This window comes from Salmo salar, chromosome 01 (assembly GCF_965601325.2).
Source record: "Salmo salar chromosome 01, fSalSal1, whole genome shotgun sequence".
NCBI lineage: Eukaryota > Metazoa > Chordata > Actinopteri > Salmoniformes > Salmonidae > Salmo > Salmo salar.
In genome coordinates this window covers 75,708,500-75,727,167 of record NC_138291.1, presented here as the reverse complement: position 1 = coordinate 75,727,167, position 18,668 = coordinate 75,708,500, and the positions used below count along the sequence as shown (strand labels likewise).

The window sequence follows — 18,668 nt, the reverse complement described above, 5'->3', positions numbered from 1 at the left end:
TCTTGCAATCTTTCGGTTTCTAGTCCAACACTCTAACCACTAGGCTACCTGCCGCATTCTTACATAGGTATTCCTCTTGTCCAGATGGAATAGGGCAGTGTGCAGTGTGATGGCGTTTGCATCGTCTGTGGACCTGTTAGGGCGGTATGCAAACTGAAGTGGGTCTAGGGTGGCTGGTAAGGTGGAGGTGATACCATCCTTGACTAGTCTCTCAAAGCACTTCATGATGACAGAAGTGAGTGCTACAGGGCGGTAGTCATTTAGTTCAGTTACCTTTGCCTTCTTGGGTACAGGAACAATGGTAGTTATCCTGAAGCATGTGGGGACAGCAGACTGGGATAGGGAGCGATTGAATATGTCCTTAAACACACCAGCCAGCTGGTCTGCGCATGTTCTGTGGACGTGGCTAGGGATGCCGTCTGGGCCAGCAGCCTTGCGAGGGTTAACACGTTTAAATGTTTTACTCACGTCGGCCCCAGAGAAGTAGAGGGGGGGGGGGGCGCAGTTCCCTGTTAGCGGGCCGTGACAGTGGCACTGTATTATCCTTAAAGTGGGCAAAGAAGGTGTTTAGTTTGTCTGGAAGCGTGACGTCGGTGTCCGTGACGTGGCTGGTTCTCTTTTTGTAGTCTGTGATTTCCTGTAGACCCTGCCACATACGTCTCGTGTCTGAGCTGTTGAATTGCGACTCCACTTTGTCCCTGTACTGGCATTTCGCTTGTTTGATTGCCTTGCGGAGGGAATAATTACACTGTTTATGTGGTTCACGCTTTCAGTTTTGCGCGAATGCCGCCACCCATCCATGGTTTCTGGTTAGAGTAGATTTTAATAGTCACAGTAGGTACAACATCTCCAATGCACTTCCTTATCAATTCACTCATCAGCGTATAGGTCGATGTTATTTTCTGAGGCTGACCGGAACATATCCCAGTCTGCATGATTAAAACAATCTTGAAGCGTGGATTCTGATTGGTCAGACCAGCGTTGAATGGTTCTAGTCACTGCTACATTCGGTTTGAGTTTCTGCCTATAAGACAGTAGGAGCAAGATGGTGTCGTGGTCAGATTTGCCGAAGGGAGGGCGGGGGAGGGCTTTGTATGCATTGCCGAAGTTAGAGTAGTAGTGGTCTAGTGTAAAACCCCCGCACGTAGTGCAATCAATATGCTGATAGAATTTAGGTAGCCTTGTTCTCAAAGTTGCTTTGTTAAAATCCCCAGCTACAATAAATGCAGCCTCAGGATATATGGTTTCCAGTTTACATAGAGTCCAGTGAAGTTCCTTTAGGGCCATCTTGGGGTCTGCTTGAGGGGAAATGTACACAGCTGTGACGATAGCTGACGAGAATTCTCTTGGAAGGTAATATGGCAGGCATTTGAGTGTGAGGAATTCTTGGTCGGGTGAGCAGAAGGACTCGAGTTCCTGTACGTTATTATGATTACACCATGAGTCGTTAATCAAGAAGCATACACCCCCGCCCTTCTTCCTCCCAGAGGTGTTTATCTCTGTCGGAGAAGAGAGATAAAGAGAAGCCCATGGAGAAGCCCGGTGGCTGAACCGATTCTGACAACATATCCCGAGAGAGCCATGTTTCAGTGAAACAGAGAATGTTACAAACTCTGATGTCTTTCTGAAAGGCAACCCTTTCTCAAATTTTGTCTACCTTGTTATCAAGAGACTGGACATTGGCGAGTAGTATGCTAGGGAGCAGTGGGCGATGTGCACGTCTACAGAGCCTGACCAGGAGGCCGCTCCGTCTGCCCCTTCTGTGGCGCTGTTGTCTTGGGTCGGCTACTGGAATTAGATCCAGTGTCCTGTGTGGTGGTCCAAGCAGAGGATCCACTTCGGGAAAATCGTATTCCTGGTCGTAATGTTGGTAAGTTGACGTCGCTCTTATATCCAATTGTTCTTCCTGGCTGTATGTAATAAGACTTAAGATTTCCTGGGGTAACAATGTAAGAAGCAATACATATTAACAAAAACTAAATACTGCATAGTTTCCTAAGGACTCGAAGTGAGGCGACCATCTCTTTCGGGGACCATCTTTTAAAATGTTTATTTTTTATTTGTATACAAGAAAGGACATTGAACATTATGATAACCCATGCTAACTCATGCTAACCCCATGCTAACTCATGCTAAACCCATTCTAACTCACGCTAAACCCATGCTAACTCATGCTAAACCCATGCTGACTCATGCTAGCTCATTGTAACTTATGCTAACCTATGCTAACTCACGCTTACTCCAAACCCACTGTGATTTATTGGGGATGCCCTGAACATGAAAGGGCTGGAATAAATAAACGTTATTTTTCAAAACTTACTGTACATTTTTGAGTGTAAGATTCACTTTTTACTTGAAATTCAAAAGCATGTCAGCCTCAGTCTGAGAAAGAGCTAAATCAGTACCCTCTACCCCCTGAGATTTAATGTGGTTCAGGTTCAATTATTTTATTAGATATGATTCTCCACTGAATTGCTGCCTAAAGAAGTTGCATAAATGGATTAAATGTATAGCATGTTGTGATGATTTCTGATAATGTTCAATGTCTTTCCATACATAGGTCTATTGCTTCTAAGTAGTGAGTGTCTTGATGTCTGTATCACTAAAACATTTTAAAAGTATGTGTTTATGTGTCTAAAAACAACTTGATTTGAATTTCTAATCCACCAACCTATGCGTTCTTGTATCAATCCCTGTGTTCTAGTACTTCTTTAATGTTATAGTTAGAACTTCCAAAAGTAATGTCACGCCTGCTCCCGCTCTTCCCGTAATGCAGGCTTACGCACTCCTGCCACCATCATTTATGCACACCTGCCTTCCCTCGTCATGCGCTTCAGCAATATTGGACTCACCTGGACTCACTCAATCACCTGTTTATTACCTCCCCTATATTTGTCAGTTCCCCAGCTCTGTTCCCCGCTGTTGCATTGTTTGTCATATGTCCGTGTTACCCGTGTGATTTCGCTGTTCCTGTCTTGTTCTATGTCTGTTCCTGAATAAATGTCTGACTCCCCGTACCTGCTTCTCCTGTCCGGCGTCGGCCCTTACAAGTAAAGTAAAATGCTATGATAGTTTGAGCAATTAAAGTAACTCATCAAATAAACTAATCAATTGCATCAACACATACAGTGTATCCAATGTGTGAGCCTCTTTACATAGATTCTACTTCAAATCAAATTAAATGTTATTTGTCACATGCGACAAATACAACAGGTGTAGACCTTACAGTGAAATGCTTACTTACAAGCCCTTAACCAACAATGCAGTTAAGAAAAAATAAGTGTTAAGAAAGTATTTACTAAATAAACTGAAGTAAACAATAAATAAATAAATAAAATAAAATAAAAAAGGAAATAGATTTTTTTTATTAAAGAGCAACCATAAAATAACAGTAAGGAGGCTATATACAGGGGGTACCGGTACAAAGTCAATGTGCGGGGGCACAGGTTAGTCAAGGTAATTGAGGTAATTTGTGCATGTAGGTAGAGGTAAAGTGACTGCATAGATAATAAACAGAGAGTAGCAGCAGAGTAGAAAGGGGGGGGGGGTCAATGCAAGTAGTCCAGGTAGCCATTTGGTTAGCTGTGCAGAAGTGGGAGTAGAAGCTGTTAAGAAATCTTTTGGACCTAGACTTGGCACTCCGGTACCGCTTGCCGTATGGTAGCAGAGAGAACAGTCTATGACTAGTGTGGCTGGAGTCTTTAGCAATTGTTAGTGCCTTCCTCTGACACCGCCTGGTATAGAGGTCCTAGATGGCAGAAAGCTTTGCCCCAGTGATGTACTGGGCTGTACCCTCTGTTTTTTATTTTATTTATTTAACCTTTAGTTAACCAGGTAGGCCAGTTGAGAACAAGTTCTCATTTACAACTGCGACCTGGCCAAGATAAAGCAAAGCAGTGCGACAAAAACAACAACACAGAGTTACACAAGGGATAAACAAACGTACAGTCAATAACACAATAGAAAAATCAGTATACAGTGTGTGCTGTAGTCAATAAATAGCATTCTCACATAGGTGTTCCTTTTGTCCAGGTGGGAAAGGGCAGTGTGGAGTGCAATCGAGATTGCGTCATCTGTGGATCTGTTGGGGAAGTATGCAAATTGCAGTGGGTCTAGTGTTTCTGGAATAATGGTGTTGATGTGAGCCATGACCAGCCTTTCAAAGCACTTCATGACTACAGATGTGAACGCTACAGGTCAGTAGTCATTTAGGCACGTTATCTTGGTGTTCTTGGGCACAGGCACTATGGTGGTCTGCTTGAAACATGTTGGTATTACAGACTCGGTCAGTGACAGGTTAAAAATGTCAGTGAAGACACCTGCCAGTTGGTTAGCGCATGCTTTGAGTATACGTCCTCGTAATCCGTCTGGCCCTACTGCCTTGTGAATGTCTTACTCACATCGGCTTCGGAGAGTGTGATCGCATAGTTGTCCGGAACAGCTGGTGTTATCATGCATGCTTCAGTGTTGCTTGTCTTTGAAGCGCGTATAGAAGTCATTTAGCATTGTCTGGTAGGCTTGTGTCACTGGGCAGCTCAAGGCTGTGCTTCCCTTTTTTTCCAAGGCTGTGTTTTTTTTCCCTCGGATGCAACATGCTGGTAAAAATGAGGTAAAACTGATTTAAGTTTCCCTGCATTAAAGTCCCCGGCCAGTAGGAGCATCTGGATGAGCATTTTCTTGTCCGAGATATGGGTGTGGTTAACATTGGCTGCCATAAACATTCATTTTACTGTTATCCCTGTAATAGAAACTGTGGATAGAAAATTGCTTTCTAAAATTCTAGCCACACGATTAGAGGACTTATTGCCACTAATTGTGAATGGAGACCAAACTGGCTTCATTAAGGGCCGTAAGTCATTTAACAATATCAGGCGGCTTCTTAATGTTATTCAAGCCTATCAGCGAAGTGCTATGGATGGTCTTGTGCTCTCTCTAGACGCTCCCTAGATGCTCCCTAGATGCTCTCCCTAGATGCTCCCTATATTACCTTACTCTCCAATATGGTAATAAAAGATGTAAATGGCTGGCTAAGTTCTTTCATATGGAGTAAACGCAAGCCAAGACTTAAGATGGCAGTATTGCAGCTGCCAGGCTCTAGAGGGGCTTGGATTTGTCCAATATTAGGCTTTATCAGTGGTGTGCCCACCTATGTTATGTTTCTGACTGGATCACAAATGATGACTCTATTTGGTTAGACATTAACACTTATTTTTCAAAATACCCTTTACAGGATATTTTATTTTTCAGAAGTTTCAAGTCTGTAAAGGATCACTGCAATAACCCCATTATGCTTAACACACTCAAAGCATGTTTTTTTGGGAAGGTCCAAACTAACCTCTGCTCTTACCCCAATTCTTAACAGCCCAGATTTTGGTCCAGGATTGCTGGATGCTGGCTTTAACTTTTGGCTTAATAAGGGCATAGGCAGACTAAGTGATTTATTTGCTGATAAGATTGTATTGTCATTTGAGCAGATGGTTAAGAAATATCGACTCCCAAAGCAGGACTTTTCCGCTTTTTACAAGTAAGACATATTTTCAAGAGCACCACCTTGATTGGCAACCCTGATGTGTCTGTTATTGAAATAATGTTTTTTTTTCGCAAAGGAAATGTCTGTTTGTTTTATGATACTTTGAGGTTCTTTTCTACTGTTGACACTCAGAGGGTGAAACGAGTGTGGGAGAAAGAATTGTCTGTTACTATTGACGAAGAGATGTGGGAGGACATTTAGATATTGTTTTTGCCAAAAGGCCAAAAACCTAGGAAGAAACCTAGAGAGGAACCAGGCTATGAGGGGTGGCCAGTCCTCTTCTGGCTGTGCTGGGTGGATATTATAACAGAACATGGTCAAGATGTTAAAATGTTCATAAATGACCAGCATGGTCAAATAATAATAATCATAGTAGTTGTCGAGGGTGCAACAAGCACGTCCGGTGAACAGGTCAGGGTTCCATAGCCGCAGGCAGAACAGTTGAAACTGGAGCAGCAGCATGGCCAGGTGGACTGGGAACAGCAAGGAGTCATCATGCCAGGTAGTCCTGAGGCATGGTCCTAGGGCTCAGGTCCTCCGAGAGAAAGAAAGAAAGAGAGAATTAGAGAGAGCATATTTAAATTCACACACGACACCGGATAAGACAAGAGAAATACTCCAGATGTAACAGACTGACCCTAGCCCCCCGACACATAAACTACTGCAGCATAAATACTGGAGGCTGAGACAGGAGGGATCAGAAGACACTGTGGCCCCATCCGATGATACAACCGGACAGGGCCAAACAGGCAGGATATAACCCCACCCACTTTGCCAAAGCACAGCCCCCACACCACTAGAGGGATGTCTCCAACCACCAACTTACCGTCCTAAGACAAGGCCGAGTATAGCCCACAAAGATCTCCGCCACGGCACAACCCAAGGGGGGGGGGGCAACCCAGACAGGAAGACCACGTCAGTGACTCAACCCACTCAAGTGAAGCACCCCTCCCATGGACGGCATGGAAGAACACCAGTAAGCCAGTGACTCAGCCAGTCAGTGACTCAGCCACTCAGCCAGTCAGACTGAGTGAGCCAGTCAGTCACTCAGTCAGTTAGGATCACCACTTTATTTTAAGAATGTGAAATAATAGAATAATAGTAGAGAGAGAGATTGATTTCAGCTTTTATTTATTTCATCACATTCCCAGTGGGTCAGAAGTTTACATACACTCAATTAAAATTTGGTAGCATTGCCTTTAAATTGTTTAACTTAGGTCAAACGTTTTGGGTAGCCTTCCACAAGCTTCCCACAATAAGTTGGGTGAATTTTGGCCCATTCCTGCTGACAGAGCTGGTGTAACTGAGTCAGATTTGAAGGCCTCCTTGCTCGCACATGCTTTTTCAGTTCTGCCCACAAATTTTCTATAGGATTGAGGTCAGGGCTTTGTGATGGCCACTCCAATACCTTGACTTTGTTGTCCATAAGCCATTTTGCCACCACTTTGGAAGTATGCTTGGGGTCATTATCCATTTGGAAGACCCATTTGCGAGCAAGCTGTAACTTCCTGACTGATGTCTTGAGATGTTGCTTTAATATATCCACGTAATTTTCCTGCCTCATGATGCCATCTATTTTGTGAAGTGCACCAGTCCCTCCTGCAGTAAAGCACCCCCACAACATGATGCTGCCACCCCTGTGCTTCACGGTTGGGATGGTGTTCTTCGGCTTGCAAGCCTCCCCCTTTTTCCTCCAAACATAACGATGGTCATTATGGCCAAACAGTTCTATTTTTGTTTCATCAGACCAAAGGACATTTCTCCAAAAAGTACGATCTTTGTCCCCATGTGCAGTTGCAAACCGTAGTCTGGCTTTTTTAATGGCGGTTTTGGAGCAGTGGCTTCTTCCTTGCTGAGCGGCCTTTCAGGTTATGTCAATATAGGACTTGTTTTACTCTGGATATAGATACTTTTGTGCCTGTTTCCTCCAGCATCTTCACAAGGTCCTTTGCTGTTGTTCTGGGATTGATTCGCACTTTTCGCACCAAAGTACGTTAATCTCTAGGAGACAGAACGCGTCTCCTTCCTGAGCGGCATGACGGCTGCCTGATCCCATGGTGTTTATACTTGCGTAATATTGTTTGTACAGATGAACGTGGCACCTTCAAGCGTTTGGAAATTGGTCCCAAGGATGAACCAGACTTGTGGAGGTCAAACAATTTTTTGTCTGAGGTCTTGGCTGATTTCTTTTGATTTTCCCATGATGTCAAGCAAAGAGGCACTGAGTTTGAAGGTAGGCCTTGAAATACATCCACAGGTACACCTCCAATTGACTCAAATGATGCGAATTAGCCTATCAGAAGCTTCTAAAGCCATGACATCATTTTCTGGAATTTTCCAAGCTGTTTAAAGGCACTTAGTGTATGTATACTTCTGACCCACTGGAATTGTGATACAGAAAAACAAGTTTTAATGACTCCAACCTAAGTGTATGTAAACTTCCGACTTCAACTATATATATATATATGTATGTATGTATGTATGTATGTATGTATGTATGTATGTATGTATGTATGTATGTATGTATGTATACGTGTTTGCTGTTTTTTTTGCTTTGTCTTTGTATCTCTTAATTGTGAAATTTCAATAAAAATACTGTTACAAAATAAAAATCCTCAGCAATCTACATACAATACCCCATATTGACAATGCAAAAACAGTTTTTTAGAAATATTTGCAAATGTATTAACAATAAAAAAACAGAAATACCTTATTTACATACGTATTCAGACCCTTTGCTATGAGACACAATATTGAGGTCAGGTGCATCCTGTTTCCATTGATCATCCATGAGATGTTTCTACAACTTGATTGGAGTCCACCTGTGGTAAATTCAATTGATTGGACATGATTTGGAAAGGCAGACACCTGTCTATATAAGGTCCCACTGTTGACAGTGTATATCAGAGCAAAAACCAAGCTATGAGGTTGAAGGAATTGTCCATAGAGCGCAGAGACAGGATTGTGTCAAGGTACAGATCTGGGGAAGGGTACCAAAAAATGTCTTCAGCATTGAAGGTCCCCAAGAACGCAGTGGCCTCCATCATTCTTAAATGGAAGAAGTTTGGAACCACCATGTCTCATCCTAGAGCTGGTTGCCCAGCCAAACTGAGCCATCAGGGGAGAAGGGCCTTGGTCAGGGAGGTGACCAAGAACCCGATGGTCTCTCTGACAGAGTTCTAGAGTTCCTCTGTGGCGATGGGAGAACCTTCCAGAAGGGCAACCATCTCTGCAGCACTCCACCAATCAGGCCTTTATGGTAGCGTGGCCAGATGGAAGCCACTCCTCAGTAAAAGGCCACTTGGAGTTTGCCAAAAGGCACCTAAAGACTCACAGACCATGAGAAACAAGATTCTCTGGTCTGATTGAACTCTTTGGCCTGAATGCCAAGCGTCATGTCTAGAGGAAACCAGGCACCATCCCTACGGTGAAGCATGGTAGTGGCAGCATCATGCTGTGGGGATGTTTTTCAGTGGTAGGGACTGGGCGACTAGTCAGGATCGAGGCAAAGATAAATGGAGCAAAGTACAGAGAGCTCCTTGATTAAAACCTGCTCTAGAGCGCTCTGGGCCTCAGACTAGGGCGATAGTTCACTTTCCAACAGGACAATGACCCTAAGAACACAGTCAAGACAATAAAGGAGTGGCTTCGTGACAGACATCTCTGAATGTCCTTGAGTGGCCCAGCCAGACCCCAGACTTGAACCTGATCAAACATCTTTGGAGAGACCTGAAAATAGCTGTGCAGCAACGCTCCCCATCCAAACTGACAGAGCTTGAGAGGATCTGCAGAGAAGAATGGGAGAAACTCCCCACATAAAGGTGTGCCAAGCTAGTAGCGTCATAAATGTGCTAACATTTCTAAAAACCTGTTTTTCTTATCATTATAGGGTAGTGAGTGTAGATTGAAAAGATAAAAAAACAATTTAATCAATTTTATATTAAGACTAAGGTAACAAAATGTGGAAAAAGCCAAGGTGTCTGAATACTTTCCAAATGCATTGTAGATTCTATTTCAAGAGATGGGTGTGGTTAACATTGGCTGCCATAAACTTTCATTTTACTGTGATCCCTGTAATAGAAACTGAAACTTAACGGAGAGCAATAAAAGACAATCACTATCAGTCAACACACTTCATCTGAACAGGGACAGCTGGCATTTGAAAAAACAAGTCCTGACTTGAATTATGAGGTAAGCAATGGGGGGTTTGAAGTTATTCTTTTTTTGTTACAATTTCATTTTAGTATTTTTGAATATGATATGTGATATGATATGTTATGAAATTACCCTTACCAAGGTAAGCAATCTTTTCATTCTTTAGTGCATTATCATCTTGAGGAAATAATTTTGAGTGGCATTTATGAATAATTTGCTATATTGAAAATGCTTTCTTCTCATTGTGTAATACATTAATTTGCTATGAACTTTAAAGGCCCAGTGCAGTCAAAATGTATTTTTTCTTGTGTTTTATTTCATATTGTACAACAGCTGATGAAACAAAAACTGTAAAAGTGTGAAAACATTTGATCAGTGTTATTTCCTGATAGTTGCTGATAGAAAAATACAATCTATACAGGACCTTCTAATTAGAAGGTTCGCAATGGCAGGAGTTTCGGCTTTCCATTACATCACCATGCTCTAAATTTGGTGCCCTAGCAAAATTATTACTTGAGAATTATGTTTTTTTTGTTGAAAAAAATGTTTTAGTTGTCCATGTTAATGGAAATCTATTACAGTAAGGTACTTAATTGTTACCCATAAATGATTTGATATTGATATAAAAACAGCTAAATTACTGTTTAAATTTTCTCAACATCATTCTCAGTGACAGTGAGAACACCCTTGAAAATAACCTAAAGAAACTGCAATGTCACTTCACCTGGGAGCTAAACAAGGAACAGGCTGACCTCAACCTCCTGGAGATAAAACTACGTGAAACCCTGGAAGTAGTTCAGGAGGGCATTGAAGGCAATCTGAAAAGACACAGTTTAAACCTGCTGGCTTATATTAAACACCTGAAAGGTGAAGATAAGAGAGCACTGGAATGCTTAGAGAAGGCAGAGAGGGAAAATGCTCATGGCGAGAGGCTGTGTGTAGTGACGTATGGAAACCTGGCCTGGGTCTGCCATCACATTGGAGATGACATAAGAGCAGACGGGTATATTCAGAAGCTGGAGGAGTTACACAAGGCCTCTGCCACAGCATCCACCTCTGTACTGCAGGCCAGTACCACAGCCTCAACCTCTGTCCTGCTTGTGCCCAGAGAGGTCCACAGTGAGAAGGCCTGGTCTCTCCTCAAGTTCTCAAAGCACCACTACACAAGGTATCTAGATTAATTATTTATCATGTATATTTTAATAAAAGGCTGACTGATGACTGTTGGCTTTATGTACTGTTTAGTCTGATTTCTCTTTTGGAAATCAATAACACCTCTCCTTTCAGTCCTTTTTCCTCATCTACCCTCCCCTCCTCCCCTCTTCTCTCCCCTCACTCCTCTCGTCTCTTTTCTTCCCTTCTCCTCTCCTTAGAGCCAAGGAGTGCTTTCAAGAGGCTCTGCAGATGGAGCCTGATGATAAGGAGTGGAACTCGGGTTTTGCCTTCTCTTTGTTCCGCCAGGAGGGCCTGGTGACTAGGAAGGACCAGAGGCTCTCCTATGAGGATTCCCTTGCTGTTAAACAGCTGAATTATGTCCTGGAGCTCAACCCAGACAGCGCAATGACCAGGGTCTACCTGGGCCTGAAGTGCTACAAGAACCGGAGGAACGCAGAGGCCTGGGGCTACATGAGGAAGGCTTTGAGTCTGGCACCCTACGACCTCAGTGTGGTACTACAGGTGGGGAGAGATGTTTAGGCTAAAAAGCATTCTAATGCTCTAAGATTACGTCACATAATTCTGTGATGTGTTGGACCTATAGGTATTTTGGATTTAGAATGAACAGAATGAACAGGCATCACTGCTTGGTATGGCAACTGCTCGGCCTCCAACCGCAAGGCATAACAGAGGGTAGTGCGTACGGCCCAGTACATCACTGGGACCAAGCTTCCTGCCATCCAGGGCCTCTATACCAGGCGGTGTCAGAGGAAGGCCCAAAGAATTGTCAAACTCCAGCCACCCTAGTCATAGACTGTTCTCTCTGCTACCGCTCTGCAAGCGGTATCGGAGCGCCAAGTCTAGGTCCAAGAGGCTTCTAAACAGCTTCTACCCCCAAGCCATAAGACTCCTGAACATCTAATCAAATGGCTACCCAGACTATTTGTATTGCCCACCCCCCCACCCCTTCTTTTATGCCGCTGCTACTCTGTTATTATCTATGCATAGTCACTTTAATTACTACCTACATGTACATATTACCTCAATTACCTCGACTAACCGGTGCCCCCGCACATTGACTCTGTACCGGTATGCCCTTTGTAAAGTCTCGCTATCGTTATTTTACTGCTGCTCTTTAATTACTTGTTCCTTTAATTTCTTATTCTTATTCATATTTTTAAACTGCATTGTTGGTTAGGGGCTTGTAAGTAAGCATTTCACTCTAAGGTCTACACCTGTTGCATTCAATGCATGTGACTAATAACTTTGATTTGAGGTGGGGAGGTTCATGAAAAAGGAGCAGAGTTATGATGAAGCCCTGGCAGTGCTGCATAGGATGCTGCAGAGGGCGCCAAACTCTTCCCGCCTGCACCACGAGATAGCCAACAACTACCGCTGGAGGGCTAAGCAGAGTGGAGACCCCCACGACCAAACACTGCTCAAACGCTGTGTGTTCCATCTGGAGGAGGGGGCACGCCTCAACCCCACACACATCTACCCTCAGGTTAGAGATACATGCATGCACACACACAGTGATAAACACACGCAGGACAAGGAAGCTACATCAAATCAAATTGTATTAGTCACATGCGCCGAATACAACAGGTATTACAGTGAAATGCTTACTCACGAGCCCCTAACCAACAATGCAGTTAAAAAAAATTAAGTAACAAGTAATTAAAGAGCAGCAATAAAATAACAATAGCGAGACTATATACAGGGGGGTACCGGTACAGAGTCAATGTGGGGAGACATCGGTTATTTGAGGTAATGTGTACATGTAGGTAGAGTTATTAAAGTGACTATGCATAGATGATAACAACAGAGAGTAGCAGCGGTGTGAAAGGGGGTACGGGCAATGCAAATAGTCTGGATAGCCATTTGATTAGATGTTCAGGAGTCTTATTGCTTGGGGGTAGAAGCTGTTTACAAGCCTCTCGGACCTTGACATTGCACTCCGTTATTGCTTGCCGCGCGGTAGCAGAGAGAACAGTCTATGACTAGGGTGGCTGGAGTCTTTGACAATTTTTTGGGCCTTCCTCTGACACCGCCTGGTATAGAGGTCCTGGATGGCAGGAAGCTTGGACCCAGTGATGTACTGGGCCGTACGCACTACCCTCTATAGTGCCTTGCAGTCGGAGGTCGAGCAGTTGCCATACCAGACAGTGATGCAACCGGTCAGGATGCTCTCAATGGTGCAGCTGTAAAACCTTTTGAGGATCTGAGGACCCAGGCCAAATCTTTTCAGTCTCCTGAGGGGGAATAGGTTTTGTCATGCTCTCTTCATGACTGTCTTGGTGTGTTTGGACCATGATAGTTTGTTGGTGATGTGGACACCAAGGAACTTGAAGCTCTCAACCTGCTGCACTGCATCCCTGTCGATGAGAATGGGGGCATGCTCAGTCATCTTTTTCCTGTAGTCCACAATCATCTCCTTTGTCTTGATCATGTTGAGGGAGAGGTTGTTGTCCTGGCACCACACGGCCAGGTCTCTGACCTCCTCCCTATAGGCTGTCTCGTTGTTGTTGGTGATCAGGCCTACCACTGTTGTGTCATCGGCAAACTTAATGATGGTGTTGGAGTCATGCCTGGTTGTGCAGTCATGAGTAAACAGGGAGTACAGGAGGAGACTGAGCACGCACCCCTAGGGTCCCCTGTGTTAACATCTGGGGCGGCCCGTCAGGAAGTCCAGGATCCAGTTACAGAGGGAGGTGTTTAGTCCCTGGGTCCTTAGCTTAGTGATGAGCTTTGAGGGCACTATGGTGTTGAACGCTGAGCTGTAGTCAATGAATAGCATTCTCACATAAGTGTTCCTTTTGTCCAGGTGGGAAAGGGCAGTGTGGAGTGCAATAGAGATGGCATCATCTGTGGATCTGTTGGGGCGGTATGCAAATTGGAGTGGGTCTAGGGTTTCTAAGATAATGGTGTTGATGTGGGCCATGACCAGCCATTCAAAGCACTTCATGGCTACAGACATGAGTGCTACGGGTCAGTAGTCATTTAGGCAGGTTACCCTAGTGTTCTTGGGCACAGGCACTGTGGTGGTCTGCTTAAAACATGTTGGTATTACAGGCTCGGACAGGGAGAGATTCAAAATGTCAGTGTAGACACTTGCCAGTTGGTCAGCGCATGCTCGCAGTACACGTCCTGGTAATCCGTCTGGCCCCGCGGCCTTGCGAATGTTGACCTGTTTAAAGGTCTTACTCACATCAGCTGCAACGAGCGTGATCACGCAGTCTTCCAGAACAGCTGGTGCTCTCATGCGTGTTCCAGTGTTATTTGCCTCGAAGTGAGCATAGAAGTAGTTTAGCTCATCTGGTAGTCATGTGTCACTGGGCAGCTCTCGGCTGTGCTTACGTTTTGTAGTCTGTAATGGTTTGCAAGCCCTGCCACATCCGACGAGTGTCAGAGCTGATCTAGTACAATTCGATCTTAGTCCTGTATTGACGCTTTGCCTGTTTGATGGTTCATCTGAGGGCATAGCGGGATTTCTTATAAGCTTCCGGGTTAGAGTCCCGCTCCTTGAAAGTGGCAGCTCTAGCCTTTAGCACAGTGCGGATGTTGCCTGTAATCCATGGCTTCTGGTTGGGGTGTGTACATACGGTCACTGTGGGGACAATGTCATCGAGGTACTTATTGATGAAGCCAGTGACTGAATACTCCTCAATGCCATCGGAGGAATCCCAGAACATATTCCAGTCTGTGCTAGCAAAACAGTCCTGTAGCTTAGCATCTGCTTCATCTGACCACTTTTTTATTGATCTAGTCACTTGTGCTTCCCCCCATTTAAGCAGGAATCATGAGGATAGAATTATGGTCAGATTTGCCAAATGGAGGGCGAGGGAGAGGTTTGTATGCATCTCTGTGTGTGGAGTAAAGGTGGTCCAGAATTGTTTTCCCTCTGGTTGCACATTTAACATGCTGCTAGAAATTTGGTAAAACGGATTTAAGTTTCCCTGCATTAAAGTCCCCGGCTACTTGGAGCGCCGCCTCTGGGTGAGCGTTTTCTTGTTTGCTTATGGCAGAATACAGCTCATTCAATGCTGTCTTAGTGCCAGCCTCCGACTGTGGTGGTATATAAACAGCTACGAAAAAAAATACAGATAAATTCTCTAGGTAGATAGTGTGGTCTACAGCTTATCATGAGACACTCTACCTCAGGCGAGCAATAGCTCGAGACCTCCTTAGATATCGTGCACCAGCTGTTATTTACAAAAATACATAGTCCACGGCCCCTTGTCTTACCAGACACTTCTGTTCTATCCTGCCGGTGCAGCGTATAACCAGCCAGCTGTGCGTTGATAGTGTCGTCGTTAACTTCTCTAGGGCCAGTGGGACGATTTCGTCCCACCTACGTAACAGCCAGTGGAATCCCGTGGCGCGTTATTCAAATACCTTAGAAATGCTATTACTTCAATTTCTCAAACATATGACTATTTTACACCATTTTAAAGACAAGACTCTCGTTAATCTAACCACACTGTCCGATTTCAAAAAGGCTTTACAACGAAAGCAAAACATTAGATTATGTCAGCAGGGTACCCAGCCAGAAATAATCAGACACCCATTTTTCAAGCTAGCATATAATGTCACATAAACCCAAATCACAGCTAAATGCAGCACTAACCTTTGATGATCATCATCAGATGACAATCTTAGGACATTGTTATACAATACATGCATGTTTTGTTCAATCAAGTTCATATTTATATCAAAAACCAGCTTTTTACATTAGCATGTGACGTTCAGAACTAGCAAACTATCGGTGAATTTACTAAATTACTCACGATAAACGTTCACAAAAAACATAACAATTATTTTAAGAATTATAGATACAGAACTCCTCTATGCACTCGCTATGTCCGATTTTAAAATAGCTTTTTGGTGAAAGCACATTTTGCAATATTCTAAGTAGATAGCTAGCCCTGTGATGCCGGGCTATTTAGACACCCAACAAGTTTAGCCCTCACCAAAGTCAGATTTACTATAAGAAAAATGTTATCACCTTTGCTGTTATTCGTCAGAATGCACTCCCAGGACTTCTACTTCAATAACAAATGTTGGTTTGGTTCAAAATAATCCATAGTTATATCCAAATAGCGGCGTTTTGTTCGTGCGTTCAAGACACTATCCGAAAGGGTAAAGAAGGGTGACGCGCCCGACGCGTTTCATGACAAAAAAATTCTAACTATTCCATTACCGTACTTCGAAGCATGTCAACCGCTGTTTAAAATAAATTTTTATGCCATTTTTCTCGTAAAAAAGCGATAATATTCCGACCGGGAAATCGTGTTTTAGTACAAAGAGAGAGAAAATAAAAACATGGTGTCGCCCCGTGCACGCGCATCAGTCTGATGGTCCTCTGATAGACCACTTACCAAAGGCGCTAATGTTTTTCAGCCAGGGGCTGGAATTACATCATTCAGCTTTTTCCCGGGTTCTGAGAGCCTATGGGAGCCGTAGGAAGTGTCACGTTACAGCAAAGATCCTAAGTTTTCAATAAACAGAGCCAAGAAGCCCAAGGAATGGTCAGAGAGGGTACTTCCTGTACAGAATCTTCCCAGGTTTTTGCCTGCCATATGAGTTCTGTTATACTCACAGACACCATTCAAACAGTTTTAGAAACTTTAGGGTGTTTTCTATCCAAAGCCAATAATTATATGCATATTCTAGTTTCTGGGCAGTAGTAATAACCAGATTAAATCGGGTACATTTTTTATCCGGCCGTGTAAATACTGCCCCCTAGCCCTAACAGGTTAAGCCACGACTCCGTGAAGCATAAGATATTACAGTTTTGAATGTCCCGTTAGTAGTTTAATCTTCTGTGTAGGTCATCTATTTTATTGTCCAAAGATTGCACGTTTGCTAGCAGAATGGAAGGAAGTGTGGGTTTATTCGATCGCCTACGAATTCTCAGAAGGCAGCCCGCCCTCCGGACCCTTTTTCTCCGCCTCCTCTTCACGCAAATCAAGGGGATCTGGGCCTGTTCCCGAGAAAACAGTATATTGTTCGCGTCGGGCTCGTCAAAGGAAAAAAAGGATTCTGCCAGTCCGTGGTGAGTAATCGCAGTCCTGATGCCCAGAAGTTATTTTTGGTCATAAGAGACGGTAGCGGCAACATTATGTACAAAATAAGTTTTAAAAAATACGTTACAAACAACGCAAATAAACAAACAAAAAAAACACAATCGGTTGGGGGCATACACTATTATCACTGATTTACCACATCCATTCTCCTCTCGACTGACCCAGGTGATATTCAAATCCTTTATCACTGAGTTATGGTAATAATACGTAAACAAGACAATCTCCTCCTCTCCCCCAGGTGGAGCTGGCTGTGAGGTACTCAGAGCTGAAGGACACCAGTAAGGCCATGGAGAAGTTCCAGGAGCTGTGGTCCCGGTCAGATCTGAAGCCCTCCAACCGCCAGGCCTGGCACCGCATGTATGGTGACGTCCAGCTCTACCACCTGGGCTCTGAGAGAACCGCTGTCAACCACTACAAGGAGGGCATGAGGCTCTATAACATATCATCTGAATGGAGTCAGTGTAGAAGAAGGCTGCTCAAAGTGCTGAGGTTTAACAAGGAGAGGAGAGGAGATGACCCCTATGATATCAGAGAGTTTGTTGACTCATTCAAGAGAGGGGTTTTTAATGTGGAGGACGCTGGGGTGTCGACACTGGCCACCCATAGCCCAGTTCATCATGAGTAGCCTTCCACTGTGGCTTTACCATCAACAGCTCTTTACATGTTTGATCATTCATAATAGCAATTTGTTGATAATGTATTTAATATACACTGAGTACACCAAACATTAGGAACACCTTCCTAATTTTGAATTGCCCCCTCCCTTTTTGGCCTCAGAACAACCTCAATTCGGCGGGGCATGGACTCTACAAGGTGTCGATCCTGTCCCATGTTGACTCCAATGCCTTTGGGTGGTGGACCATTCTTGATTCACACGAGAAACTCTTGAGCGTGGAAAAACCCAGCAGCGTTGCAGTTCTTGACACAAACCGGTGTGCCTGGCACCGACTACAATACCCTGTTCAAAGGCAATTCAATATTTTGTCTTGCCCATACACCCTCTGAATGGCATACATACACAATCCATGTCTCAATTGTCTCAAGGCTTAAAAATCCAACTTTAACCTGTCTCCTCCCCTTCATCTACACTGATTGAAGTGGATTTAACAAGTGACATCAATAAGGGATCATAGCTTTCACCTGGATTCACCTGGTCAGTCCTTGTCATGTGTATATACTGACTGACATTCACCTGGTCTAAAAAGCACTTTACATACACTTCTTTTTGTATAGCGGGTGGGGTGAAGGGAATTAGGGGTGACGAATAAAATACTACATTGCCCCTCAAATTGAATTAAATATAAACATTTTGCCTATGACATTGTTTAAAATAAGTGAATCACTGTGCATGCTATTCTAACATACAGCTGAGAAGTGACATGGAGTTAAGTGCTTATTTTTGTAAAGTTATACTATTTCATAATAAAAAATATGTTTGCTGATACATTGGTTTCTCTTATTGCAGCCAGTGACCGTAAACACATATTTACTATTCTCTCTCTCTATGAGGGTTTCATATCTCATCAATAGTGTAAAAGGTTATCCTTCATCTGATATCATATATTATTCACTCAAATATATCACAGATTTCTATGGGGCAACCTACATAAAGTAAAACATTGCTTGTAGTGAGGTGTGAAGGATGGCTGCATCACTGGAACACATCCAAGTCATTTGCCTGATTTCTGGCAATTCAGCCAGCCTGTCTGTGCCAAGACTTGTACATTTTTCCTCATATAGAC

General features: G+C 43.7%; 1 protein-coding gene across 2 annotated transcripts; it reads left to right on the top strand.

Moving 5' to 3' along the window:
• The first annotated feature begins 9,119 nt into the window (after positions 1–9,119).
• ifit8 (interferon-induced protein with tetratricopeptide repeats 8) lies at positions 9,120–18,370 on the top strand. 2 transcript variants are annotated; one of them, XM_014206592.3, is made up of 6 exons: positions 9,120–9,351; positions 9,611–9,721; positions 10,356–10,853; positions 11,059–11,362; positions 12,117–12,344; positions 17,165–18,370. In XM_014206592.3, the coding sequence occupies exons 2-6, from the start codon at positions 9,717–9,719 to the stop codon at positions 17,549–17,551; spliced, it is 1,422 nt and encodes a 473-aa protein (XP_014062067.1). In that variant the 5' UTR covers positions 9,120–9,351; positions 9,611–9,716; the 3' UTR covers positions 17,552–18,370. The 2 variants fall into 2 exon arrangements, with proteins under 2 accessions (XP_014062067.1, XP_045578126.1); XM_045722170.2 differs by lacking the exon at positions 12,117–12,344.
• Positions 18,371–18,668: the final 298 nt, after the last annotated feature.